Source organism: Nuphar pumila, chromosome 1 (assembly GCF_984573655.1).
Source record: "Nuphar pumila chromosome 1, dmNupPumi1.hap1.1, whole genome shotgun sequence".
NCBI lineage: Eukaryota > Viridiplantae > Streptophyta > Magnoliopsida > Nymphaeales > Nymphaeaceae > Nuphar > Nuphar pumila.
This window is the reverse complement of record NC_143249.1, coordinates 182,410,971-182,424,489: the sequence shown is the minus strand read 5'-3', so window position 1 is coordinate 182,424,489 and position 13,519 is coordinate 182,410,971. Positions and strand designations below refer to the sequence as shown.

Sequence of the window (13,519 nt, the reverse complement as noted above, 5' to 3'; positions counted from 1 at the left end):
CCGATAAACCAACATGGGATAAAGGGGGAACAATTATGCAAACCGTTCCCATCCCGTGCCCTATAAATCAGAGGGTATCAAGAGCAACCCTCATCAAGTAAAAGTGTGAGTAGCCTGCTAAGAGAGGGAAGAGGTCTACTCATCGGCTGCATTCGGAAGCCTGCGTTCGTGGTGGCTGCAGCCCAGCTGAGTAGAGAAATTCTCCTTGTTACCTGATCGATCACCACCGGACTGACAACGTTTCTCCTCTGCTCCAGTCGACTCCACCATCTGCAACAACAACTTGTCAATGGCTGCCTCAAGTACACATCATCTCCCTGTTGAACTGTGTTTACATAACAATCGTTATGCTTTTCTGCCACAATGCAGGGTCACCGCTACAGAGAAACCAACCTCCGACTTTGGAACCCAACATTGGGTTATGGGCCCACACCCCGCATCCGCTACATGGGATATGTCCTGGTCGTCTGGCTATGCAGGTCACCATGGGGCGACGCTGCAGGTGATCGCCGACACTGGTGACTGTCGCCGTAGGGCAAAAAAAAAGGAGCTTACCTCTGTTTTGGGGGTTTTCAATCGGGCATGGTGCGCCGGCTGCCCCGTTGTGGCTTCTTCTCCAACTGGTACTGCAGAACCGACACTGCTGTCATCGACGACTATCGAGTCGTCGATGCACGACAGCAGGCCGGACAGAGGCTATCTTTTCGCCTCACCGTCAAAAGCTAGTGACCGTTGGGTCACTGACGGTGGTGGAAACTCCTCTTTTGCCTTCAGATCACCAGCAATCATTAGATTGCAGGACCTCAGGGTCGGCAACGACGTTCCTCCTCAGCAACCGGAGAAGAAAAGTGAAATAGGGTTTTGAAAACCCTATTTAGTATTTTCAGTCCCTTTTAAAGGTTTCGGGTCAGGTTCAATCCCCGACCCGCCCCACCCGAATCTGATCCATAAAGTTATCTGGATCAAATCCAGGATTCAGATGGGAGACTCGTTCTGTTTCGACCCATGATCCACAAATCTTTGGATTTGGATCGGGTCAATGTTATGATCTGATCCATATTACTTGATCCGATCCATAAAAGGTCCTTTGGATCAGATTCGATTCTCAGGTAATGGATCCGAAGTCCATTTGACCTTGACCCGTTGTGTTTTAGGATTCGGGTCAGGTCTGAGAGGTTCATTTTGGATCTCTCTGGAACCGCAACCGATCCGTTAAGAACTTTTGGATCGGATTGCGGTTCAGACCCAAATTCGATGACCCGTACCGACCCATGATGATAATCCGGGTTGGATCCAGATACAGATCTTTGGGTCTCAGGTCCCGAATCCAAATAATGTTCTCTGGATTAGATCTGGGTAATCCGGATCTAGTTCTTTTATTAGCAGATCCAGAATCCAGTTAAAACCGGATTATACGATTCTGGATCAGCTTGACAGAACTGATCCAAACGACCTGTAATAGAGACCAAACCAGTTCAACCGGTTTGGCCTGTTTCTGAACCGATCTGGATCGCTCTAGAATCGGTTCTCAGACAACTAAGACCGGTTCACTATTGCAGAGACCGATTCAGAGTATTACAGACCCGGTTCGATACATTTTGAACCGATTCAGAGCTTTACATGACCGGTTCATCTAGTTTTTGGACCAATCCGTGGGTCATATGACCAATTCATCCAGTTTTTAGACCAGTTTGTGGGTCATATGATCGGTTCATTCAGTTTTCAGACCGGTTCACGGGTCATATGACCGGTTCATCCAGTTTTTGGACTGGTTCATGGGTCATATGATCGATTCATCCAGTTTTAGATCATTTCAAGGCATTGTTTCATATTGGCATTAAGGATAATTAGATGACTTAGTGTATTCATATCACCAAAGTAACTGAATACACGTACGTCATCAAAGAATTTCAATACTATCATTTAGTTTAAGCCGATATCAATATTGTACTTAGATTCATGAAATGATAAATGACCCAAAGATAATTTTATCATATTTAGAATTTAAGTAGGATGGGATAAGGTATAAATGTGTCGAGATATATCACATATGTGTATCCAAAGGTAACTTGTGTTGATGGTCTAACTTCACAAGAACCTTAGTTTTACTGAATATAGTCGGTAGGCAAAGTGGTTTCGCGTGTCGAAGCTCTTACCAAAATAGGACTCCGATGACCCCCTTCACTTGCCTAGAAATAAGCATATTAAGGGCCTTTATTCTTTTGCTTTTTCTATTAAAGTTTTAGTCTCGTACGAATGCTTCTTAATGCATGTCTTTTATCGTGCAATTTCAAGTCCTATGATTTTAGATGGCTCTAGTTGTATACCTTTTCTAGATGGATCAAATTTTAGTAATTGGAAAGAGACTGTACTTTTTATATTAGGGTATATGGATCTGGCCTTAAGAATAGAAGAATCTATTGCTTTAACTGATCAAAGCATTATTGATCAAAAGACTGCTTTTGAGAAGTAGGAGCGCTCGAATAGACTTAGCATGTTGCTTTTGCAATCTAAGGTGGCTAAGAATATTCATAGTGCCATACCACAATGCAGGATAGTTAGAGAGTTTTTAAGTGCTATTGAAGCACAATTTGTGAGTTCAAATAAGGCCAAATCCAGTACCCTAATGTCTAAACCCATCTCTAAGAAATATACTAGAGGGAAAAACATTCTCCAACACATTTTAGAAATGAGGAACATAGCGTTTCAGCTAAATGACATGAAGCTCACCATCTCTGATTCTTTTCTAGTACATTTAGTTCTAGCATCCTTACCTTTGGAGTACAAACCTTTCAAAATCTCTTACAACACAAATAATGATGAATGGACGTTCAATGAACTTATGTACAAGTGTGTTGAAGAAGAAGAGAGGTTGAAAGGGGAGAAGGTGCACAATGCACATATGGCTTCTCATGCATCTAAGGTAGGATAAATGAAGAATGCATTTAAGAGAAATGCTAGAAAGAAGCCAACAGGAGATAAGACATTTCAAGGCAAGCAATCCGACTCTGATCCCCATAAAGTGCTTCTTTTGAAAGAAGAAGGGACACAAGAAGATAGATTGCATAAAGTAAAAAAAGTGATTGGAAAAGATAGGTAATTTGTTTCTCATTAATGAAATTTATTACAAATTCTTGAAAATAGCTGGTGGATTGATTCTGATGCTACTGTTCATATTTTCAACTGTCTACAGTTGTTCCTGAGCAGAAGAGAACTAACAATGCATGAGAAAAGCATCTATTCGAAAAATAAGATGCGTTCACATGTGAAGGGTATTGGAACCTGCAGAATTACTCTAGATACAAGCATAGTTTTGGATCTTCATGATGTCTTTTATATTCCATCATATAGTAAAAACTTAATTTTAATTTTGAAATTAGATAAATTTGGATATTGTTTTAAGTTTAAAATTTTCAAATTGTTCATTTATAGAAATTCAATTGAAATTGGTTCTGCATCAGTTTATGATGGTTTGTATAGATTGAACATGAAGATCTAAACTCAGGAGTCCCTGACTTTTGAATACACATTGGTTGGAAATAAACATAGCTTGATAAATGATAAATCTTACATGCTTTGACATCGAAGGTTGGATCATATCTATGAAAAGAGAATAAAGAGACTCGTAAATGAATGGATCTTGAAATCTCTAGATTTTACCAACAATGACCCATGTGTTGATTACATAAAAACTAATCATACAAACACATAAAAAGAGGGTGCCAAATGCGGTAGTGAGATATTAGAGATAGTTCACACAGATGTATGTGAACCTTTTTCCCCCTATTACACAGGCAAAAAATATTTTATCACCTTTATTGATGATTATTCTTGGTATATGTATCTTTACTTGATCTTTGAAAAATCTGACATTTTTTTAGATGTTTAAAGAATTTAAGAAAGAAGTAGAGAAACAAATCGATAAAGTTACTAAAATAGTGAGGTCTGATAGATGTGGCGAATATTATGGTGAGTTTACTAAGATGAGGCAAAGAGAAGGACAATTAACACGATTCCTCAAAGAGGAAGGCATTGTGCCTCAATATACCATGCCTGATTGTAACGCTCTAAAATCTTAACCCAAATTTTGAGGATTTTTTTTCTTCAGTACAACGAAAACAAGTCATACCATATAATTAAGTATTCTAGAAGATTACAGGGAAAGCAAACCAAAACATTTATTTCATTATTAATGAATAATAACATAAGAGTTTCTCTCACTATCCCTGGAACAGTAAATCCAAAAATCTCGATCGAAACCTCATCCCGCAGTCGCTCATAACTTTTACTCTCCACCTGAAAATTTATAGGAATTAGACTATAACTGTCTAAGTAGGAAATCTGTAACTTTTAATGTGATATATCATGAATCCAGTATGTGATATGGGTGTCAAGTATGATGTTCAACATATACAAAAAATAAACAAAGGTCTATACTACGACAATCAACAATTTATCAGAAGTTAACTGGCAGGTAACATCAATAGCAACATTTATATATCCCACAACAACAATTACGAATCTACAAAATTATTCAGAGGAAGGCAATTATGACAATTCATAATTCAGGTAAGCATTCATACCACATGGTACATCTATTTGGCATAAAAAAACACCAATCAATACCATAAATTACAAATCAAGTAGAATAGGGCATTTAACATGCATTAGAAGTTAAACATGTACCCATCAAACATATAACAATTAAAGGAACAGATAACATATGCATGTTCTAATGCATAGCATGAATATGCATCATTTATGTGCAATGCATGCACGCTTTATTATCTTTCTTTAAAGTTTTCATTTCCATATGCATGCCCTATTAAATGATACAATTTAAGTTCCTCTTTTTAATTACCGTTGCCCGTGGATACACCAAACAGGTACAATATCCGAGGTCAAATAGGTTCCCAAGGTAGCTTAACACGCAGTTTGTATTTTATTACTGGGTTCCAAACTTATCCCTTGACCGAATCACCTTCGGAACATTAGACCTTCATATCTAATGTCGGGGACACAAGGGACACCCCACGCCCACAAGTGCTACTTCTTTGGTACCAAAACAAACTCACAGTTGTGACCAACACACCACTTTCGGGTAAAGTGACAGGCTCTCTCTAAAATTATGGCTAGGAGAATGAACTTCAATATCGGGTTCAGGAGACAAAATTGCAGCACACATAGTTTTTGTATCATCGCAGTCTCCTCAAGACCGATTCTTTAAGATTCTCATACTCCAAATGAGATATCTCAGAACGTATATTACACTGTTCTTATTAATTATCTTTTTATTAAAAGCCAATTATTGAGTTTTGCAATTCAACATACAAAAATAAGGCAAAAACTCACATCTACCCCTACGAGAACCATCACGAGACTCCAGCCCATGGAAACACATTGAACAGTGCAATATAGAACAATAATATAAAATCTGATTTTTGCGATGCATTTAAACAATTAAAAAAAAAGCAAACCCAAGCTCAAGGCTCTCGAGGCCTGTGATGATTCATTTAGACCATCAATGCATCATATGCAAAAATCATAATAACTTGCAATTTATGTAATGAGGTCAACATGCCTTCAAATGCACATCCATTCAAACCAATTTAACAATGTGCATGAGTTACCATAGTCATATGCATGTGTTCATCATCCATGTGCAAGTGCTTTCATGTAATCACTTAACACACATGCATTCATCCCTAATTCATAAGTACATGAGAACATTTATGCATGATTGTACATGCCAAACACACATCGATTTCATGTATACACATGTACTTGAAACTTATTTATAAATACACGATAATCAAACATGTCCCATAAATGTAGACACATGAACTTTTCATGTATTCACATCCACACACATGAACATCATTCGGATATAAAAATTAAATGTTTAGGTCTGCACACATTCATATCGTGTATGCACCTATACCAAAGCAATAACATATTAACAAAAATCAAATATTCTCACGTGTTACCAATTATACAACACAAACATTGATGCCCTGGTACCTTTAAACTAGTCAGACATACAACATTTAAGTTTAAGTTTTCTATCAGTTTTATTGCTATTGCGCACAAGTTAACCACCCAAGTACCTGCATCGGGTATTCAATTCAATATAGCTCATTAGGCAAGGTTTTTCCAAGTGCCTACCTTGCGGGAAGGCACAAGTCCATGTGTCACTAAGTGCACCATCATATGTTTGGAACCAATATAACCTCATTCCTCAAACACAGTTAACATGTTGCATACAAGCAATTCAAAACATACCTTCAAAAAACAGTTAAGCACACCTTTCTTTAGTTTAAGTTTTCTTGACATACCCAATTTCCATTGTCCACAAATCATCAAACTCAAGTACCCCCATCGGTACTTATGTGTTAAGTAAAAACCCAAATGGTTCATTTGAAATCATACCATATAATCCCAATGGTGTTATAACTGGTTTATACCCGTATCAATTTTATGCACAACACACCAAATAAATTCAATGAAAGCTTAATCTGTCTCTAAACCAACTGTTGTTGATCAATAAGTAATATATTGCAGCCCAATCAATGCTAACAATAACAATAGATGTTGTTGAGCAGTTTATGATACATCGTAGCCTATTCATCAGGCTGATCTGACATAATAAGAAGGAATGCATACACAGAAAACTAAACATTCATCAGTCCTCAAATGATTCTGTTACAGTTCCAAACAACTACTCATGGGAAACCCAAATCTAGTGTCTACTGAATACCCTAAAGTTTAGGACCTTGATCATTCATGTAACTACCTCGAAATTATTCTTAGAGTATTCATGCTTTAATGATATACAACTGTGTAAGACAATACATGATCACATGTAATCAGACTTGATATCATTTAATAAACCAGCATAGAAACAAATTTAATATAGTCAGCACACTGACATATAGTCATTATAATAATGTAAACTCTGGTTTGATGACAGAACACAACATCACATAGAAATCAAATTTGTTTACAGTTCAAAGAACAAGGTAATAGGTAATCAGATTGGATGACGATCCACAAAATAACTGTCAAACAATAATCACACAAACAACTTTACACTAAGAAAAACATATGCCATTTATAATCCCACAAAATCAGAATCTATCTGTAAACCTCCTAACAATTTATACTATGCAATGCACATAAATATAACATGCAGAATCAAGTTTTATGTAAACTGACAACCCTGGCATGTATCTAAGTATCTATTCAGATTTACCAGGACAGGGAAATTGATACTCATGAATAATAAGTGTAGGTATATATATAGCTTTTGAAATCAGATTTCTATTTCTTCTCCGTCTATATTCATGCTTAAATTAGTTTATACATAATACTTCTCATACGAATTGAAAAAGAAACCCCATGCCTTAATCGAATACAGAAAAAGAATTGGAACAACATGGATATACGGTGAGAACACAACTTTTCCTACCCTCTTTAATGTAAAGATCAACCGCTAAACCCCATATTCCCTAGCTGGATTTAGTCTTTCTACTCTCGCAACCGAAATCCCCAAATCAGTTGATTTGGGGTTTTCGGACCATCCACCGTATGCTCAACCCATTATCAACTAGATAAGAAATCCATCCATGGATCTCACGCTCGGGTGCCGTGATCACAGGAAATCCCAATTTCACGGACAAGGGTTTTTCGACATCCAAGAAACCCCCATCCGGAACCACCAGCTTTGCAGAAGAAATCAGTTTTCTTGCTCGACCGACCCAACATATACCGATAACAATCAATACCAACAACTAAAAGTATAGAAAACCTACCTCTTCCGACGATTGGAGAAGCACATGAGGCAGTTGACGTGGTTGGGGAGGTCGCCGGCGCCGTGGACTTGCTGTCGCCTGATGAATCGAGAGAAAGACGAGAGGCGGAGGGAAAGAACGAGATGAGCGACAGAGACGAGGAGGAGAGACCCCCCTCCAGCCCCCTTTAACGAGCTGAACTCCACCCCCTTCTCTCCGAGAAGGGTGGGGTTGGTTACCCTATGTAACCTCCCCCTACTTTGGCTCTCTTTCTTGTAATCGGCTCCCATTTAAAATGGCGTCGGGTCCGGGTCCGAACCCCATGACCCGGACCCGACGCCATTTTAAATGAGGGCCGATTACAAGAAAGAAAGCCAAAGTAGGGGGAGGTTACAGAGGGTAACCAACCCCACCCTTCTCGGAGAGAAGGGGGTGGAGTTCAGCTCGTTATTGATAAATGCCAATACTTTAGTACCAAATCTGTCTATATGAGCTTCGATTTTTTTTTTCATAAAATTAAAAACAAAAATATCAACATAAGGCTACTTTAGAAACCACTTGGTAGCCAAATTTTGTTTTAAGAAGGAAAGCAGTGATATGTTGACAGCCAATAGGGTCTCAAAATCAAGCAGACTGTGGTTGTCATGGCACAGCACGTAAGAGGTCAGGATTGTGCTGAGAATTAACGGAAGGATGAAGAAAGGCTTTAGCAACACTACAAGCAATACCAAACGGGGGCTCTGCTTGTTTAGTAGGAGCTGTTAGTGCACGTCACCTTGTTACGACGTTGCAAGTTCAAATCCTAATGGTGGGTCTGCCTAACCCCAGCTTGCCTATAAAAAAAAAAACACTACAAGGGAAGCTTTGCTATCATGCGCCTTGTTCTCTAAACACAACGAGGTAGTCAAGCTAGTCATTTCACATGCATAACAACTGGCCGTTTTTCTTTTTTTTTTTGGTCATGTATATCCCTACTTAATTTCAAACCAAAGAATGCCTTCGTCATGTATATGTTGGACTTGGCTACCAAGTGGTAGGGATGGCAGTGGGGCGGGGCGGGGGACAAGGTTTCCACCCCCGCCCCGCCTCAAAATTTTATCCTCCACCCCCGCTCTGCCTCCGCGGCGGGGATGAATTTTATCCTCCACCCCGCCTCCATACCCGTTTCATACCCTTCATCCCCGGTCCAAACGGGGATGAGGCGGGGCGGGGTGGGGATATTGCGGGGAAAAGTGGTCGGGGCGGGGTTGGGGCGGGGATTAGGCGGGGACGGGGCGGGGCGGGGCGGGGAAAAGTGCACGTCCACCCCCGCCCTGCCTCCGCGGCGGGGATAGATTTTATCCTCCACCCCCACCTCCATCCCCGTTTCATACCCTTCATCCCAGGTCCAAACGGGGCGAGGCGGGGCCCCGCTTTCCCCCGGTCCACTGCCATCCCTACCAAGTGGTTTCATAATTAATACCCTTACCTCATACAATTACCGGTTCACATTATGGTCGCTAGACTATTACATATTCTGACGGCGGTGAAATGGAATTGCCTCTTCTCCGTTTGGAATTCCGCCATCGACAATGAAACAACAGTTGGACTTTTTACGGGATTTTGCAACGTCTGATTAACTTCAACGATGTCCTTGTAAAATAGGCTTAATTTTTAGACCACGAGACAAATAAGTGGTCGTAATGAAAAGCCAATCCACTCTCTCTCTCTCTCTCCCTCACACACACTGGGGTGTCAACGGGTCAGGTTTACCCGGATCCTCGGACCAAACCCTATAAGGTCATGGTATGGTGACAAAATAAGAAGACCCGATTAAGACCCTGAAGGTCCAATTAATACATGGACCTAGGTATAGTTTGCGAAATGTTATACCAGACCGTGGCCTGACCCGAGTTCCGATTAAGACCTATAATTTTTCAATTTAAAAATGATAAAAAATATCATTTTGGGTATGGTCTGGGTCTGATTCATGTAGTTCTGATCCGGACTGGGTATGGTTTCTCTTATAGTAGACCCGATTAGACCTGGGTCTGGATCTGATACCATATCCAAAAATCTGATCCAAGTCTAGTTTCACCTGGGTCCGAACCAAACCCGACCAGTTGACACCCCCAGCACACACAATGCCACCATGGATATATATACCAAAAGTAACAGTAACCACTTCAGATGTCTAAGTGTCGTTATTCACCACCACACAAACACAATCTTCTCTTGCTCTGCCTCGCCTTATATACGGCCGTTGGTTCTGCTCACCCTCAACCACAGCCATTCGTTCAACTTGAGGCTATCCACAACCTCATCTCATTCGCTTGCCACCCATCCAACCCAAATTTCTCACTCTCCCTCACTCTTGATTTCTCTACTTATCTTTTCCTCGACTGAAGCTTTTCCTCTGTTCCTCCAAAACCGATGGCATCGGCTACACTCTCAGTAGCCTCTGTAGCCAATGCCTCAATCCAGGTCCCCTCCTTCTCCTTCCCTCTCTTCGTTTCCTTCATTTCTATTTTATTTAACTGTTTATATGATTGCTATGCAGGGTACTGGTAAAGGGTTCTCCGAATTTTCGGGGCTGAGGAGCTCAGCGTTCTTCCCAGGGCCAGTCACTAGAAAATCATCAGATGACTTGCTTTCCGTGGTCGCATTCCAGACTTATGTGGTTAGTGACGACCCCATCGATTTTCAATATTTTTATTAGTGTTTTTTTGCCTTGTACTGCTCAATTTTTTTTTGAGTTTCTTTGTTTGGGATCTTACCAATTGGCATGTTTCTCTGTTTGCTTTCCTGTTTTCGGCCCTTGGTTTGGGTCTGCTGTTTGTTTGTTCGCGGGCTCAACGTTTGTTGACCCTTTGTCTCAGTAATGTTGATGATTCGTTCGTCTCTCTCTCTCTCTCTCTCTCGTTACGGAACTAACCACTACTAGGATTTAGTCCAAAATATTTTTCATGTTGGTCAATGGGCCGGTCTAATTAACCAAAGTAGCGACGCCCATCTTTAACTAATCACCTCACATAAAAAAAAAACCCTTTAATTAACGACTATACGACCTTTCATTCAGAACCAATACATTGTCAGTGGATCCAACCCATCAATAGACCAATTCATAGATATCTGTATTGAAAGTTGTATCGGTGCTTGGTTACTCAATGGGTATTCGATAAGATGATCCAAATAATGCCAATTTCAAGCCTCCATTTCATGTCATGCTGCCAGTTGTGCAAAAATCAGGTTGTATATGAAGAAGGAGAAAGTTATTTTTTAGTAGGATCAATTGAATGCATTGCAGCGCACAAGGGCTCTGCTCATCTGGTAGAGGCGACTTATGAACATCACCAAGTTGGTGGGGGTGTCATGAGTTTGAAACCTACATGGAGAATCCCTTGCCGCAAGGTCGAAGCTGTGTACTTTCCGATCCAAGGAGAGGACCTCAATGGTTTTACCAACCGAAGGCCTGTCAATGTGTGTTCCGGTAATGGGGGGTTTTTCTAGACGAATAATAATAAAAAAAAAGAATGCATTCCATGTACATGGTATCGGTTATCTTCAACAATTGTTCTTGTCTAAATTCATAGTGGTGTCGAGAAATTATTGATAGAGATGCGTGAGAATGTGAGTATATGCGCTGCTATGTTAAATTTGGTATGTTGGTTTCTTTTGGAAGGTCGGGAGCTCTGGGTACAAGAAGGGAGTGGTTGAGGCAAAGCTTAAAGTAGCCATCAATGGATTTGGGAGGATAGGGAGAAACTTCCTGAGGTGCTGGCATGGCCGAAAGGATTCTCCTTTGGATGTCATTGCCATCAACGACACTGGAGGTGTCAAGCAGGCATCTCATCTGCTCAAATACGACTCCACCCTTGGAATCTTTGAAGCAGACGTCAAGGCTGTTGCCGACGACGCCATTTCCGTGGATGGAAAAGTGATCAAAGTTGTCTCAAGCAGAAACCCGATCAATCTTCCGTGGGGGTAAGTGCTGGCTGATGTTTTTTAAATTCCTTCCTCATATGAGACCGAGATGTGTTGTCTACTAACAATCAATAATTCAATCTTAGACCTTACTGAAGGAATTAATGATGCATCTTGTGACTGGCTACACAGGGATTTAGGGATCGATCTCGTGATAGAAGGTACAGGTGTGTTCGTGGACAAAGAAGGAGCAGGGAAGCACATTCAGGCAGGAGCCAAGAAGGTGCTCATCACAGCCCCAGGGAAGGGAGACATCCCCACCTACGTGGTTGGTGTGAATGCAGACGCTTACTCTCACGATGACACCATCATCAGCAACGCTTCTTGCACCACCAACTGCCTCGCTCCTTTTGTCAAGGTCCTTGACCAAAAGTTCGGTGAGTTCACTACTAGTACCACACACTCATCCATGCATGAACACATGTATAGGGCCCTACTAGATGCCAACTTGAATCAATTCTCAACTAGTAGTGAGTGATTAAGATGCTCGTTTGCTTGAGCGCAGGCATCATCAAGGGGACCATGACCACGACTCACTCTTACACCGGGGACCAGAGGCTTCTCGATGCCAGCCACAGGGACCTGAGGAGGGCTCGAGCTGCTGCTCTGAACATCGTGCCCACGTCCACCGGTGCGGCCAAGGCTGTGGCGCTCGTGCTCCCCACGCTCAAGGGGAAGCTGAACGGGATCGCCCTGCGGGTGCCCACGCCCAACGTGTCGGTGGTGGATCTGGTGGTGCAGGTGTCGAAGAAGACGTTCGCGGAGGAGGTGAACGCGGCCTTCAGGGAGAGCGCCGAGAAGGAGCTGAAGGGCATACTGTCAGTGTGCGACGAGCCGCTGGTGTCTGTGGATTTCAGGTGCTCGGACGTGTCATCGACGGTGGATTCGTCGCTGACCATGGTGATGGGCGACGACATGGTGAAGGTGATCGCTTGGTATGACAATGAGTGGGGCTACTCCCAGCGGGTCGTCGACCTCGCTCACATCGTCGCCAACAAATGGAAGTGAGAGCCATCTCCACCACCATGTCGCCTGTATCTCTGATATGTTATCAGCACGCTCTCAGTACTCTTCCATTTTTTTTTTTTATCAATTTCCTTCTTTTTGTGAACTTTGCATGGAGACCGCCTATGCATTTTTCCAGCAACTGTATTGATTATGGTAATAATAATAGTAATAAATATAGTAATTACTCCCACCCGTTGGCCAGAGAGAGAGAACATTCAACATTACCAAAATGCATCCAACAGAATATTGGATGAGAGAAGAACATTATAGGAGGAAGACAGTCACAATCTAGATGGTGACTGTGCACAGTTCAGAGTACAAATCAAACCCCGTCTCTACTATATAATTGAAGAGCCAGATACACAAAACGAAATGGTGTAAGGATTTAATTGATAGAAAGAGAGAGATTTAATTGATATTAGGTGCAATCCTGTAAGGATTAAGTATGCAACAAGTAATAAAACGAAATCGTGGAGAAAAATCTGTCGCGTTGGCCTTTATTGGCGTTTTAATGGACCGAATATGATAGCGTAAAATGGCTTCATGATACTTTGATTCCAAGGGGGGAAATGGCATAAATCAAGTTAAAAGAGCTAGTGCCACTGATGGTGTAACAGGCGGGGTTGCCTTGGATGCCGTCTATCTCAAGATGGGCGGCATCTAGAAGCTTACGCATAGGAAGGCCATCACGTAGATAGATAGGCCCATCAATTTTTCCGATGCCTTTCGTGTGCTTGTTTTAAAAGGACCAATCCTTC

General features: G+C 41.4%; 1 protein-coding gene across 1 annotated transcript; it reads left to right on the top strand.

The window, feature by feature from the left end:
* The first annotated feature begins 10,050 nt into the window (after window positions 1–10,050).
* LOC149851589 (glyceraldehyde-3-phosphate dehydrogenase A, chloroplastic-like) lies at window positions 10,051–12,951 on the top strand. The gene is made up of 5 exons (XM_090001529.1): window positions 10,051–10,253; window positions 10,330–10,449; window positions 11,452–11,753; window positions 11,886–12,130; window positions 12,259–12,951. The coding sequence occupies exons 1-5, from the start codon at window positions 10,203–10,205 to the stop codon at window positions 12,759–12,761; spliced, it is 1,221 nt and encodes a 406-aa protein (XP_089857655.1). The 5' UTR covers window positions 10,051–10,202; the 3' UTR covers window positions 12,762–12,951.
* The last annotated feature ends 568 nt before the right edge of the window (window positions 12,952–13,519 follow it).

Bases quoted from the DNA above. Each gene is read 5' to 3' on its own strand.
- LOC149851589 (XM_090001529.1), top strand. From the start codon at position 10,203: ATGGCATCGGCTACACTCTCAGTAGCCTCTGTAGCCAATGCCTCAATC. The intron at 10,450-11,451 runs GTTAGTGACGAC...TTCTTTTGGAAG, and splicing joins TCGCATTCCAGACTTATGTG to GTCGGGAGCTCTGGGTACAA. The intron at 11,754-11,885 runs GTAAGTGCTGGC...CTGGCTACACAG, and splicing joins CCGATCAATCTTCCGTGGGG to GGATTTAGGGATCGATCTCG.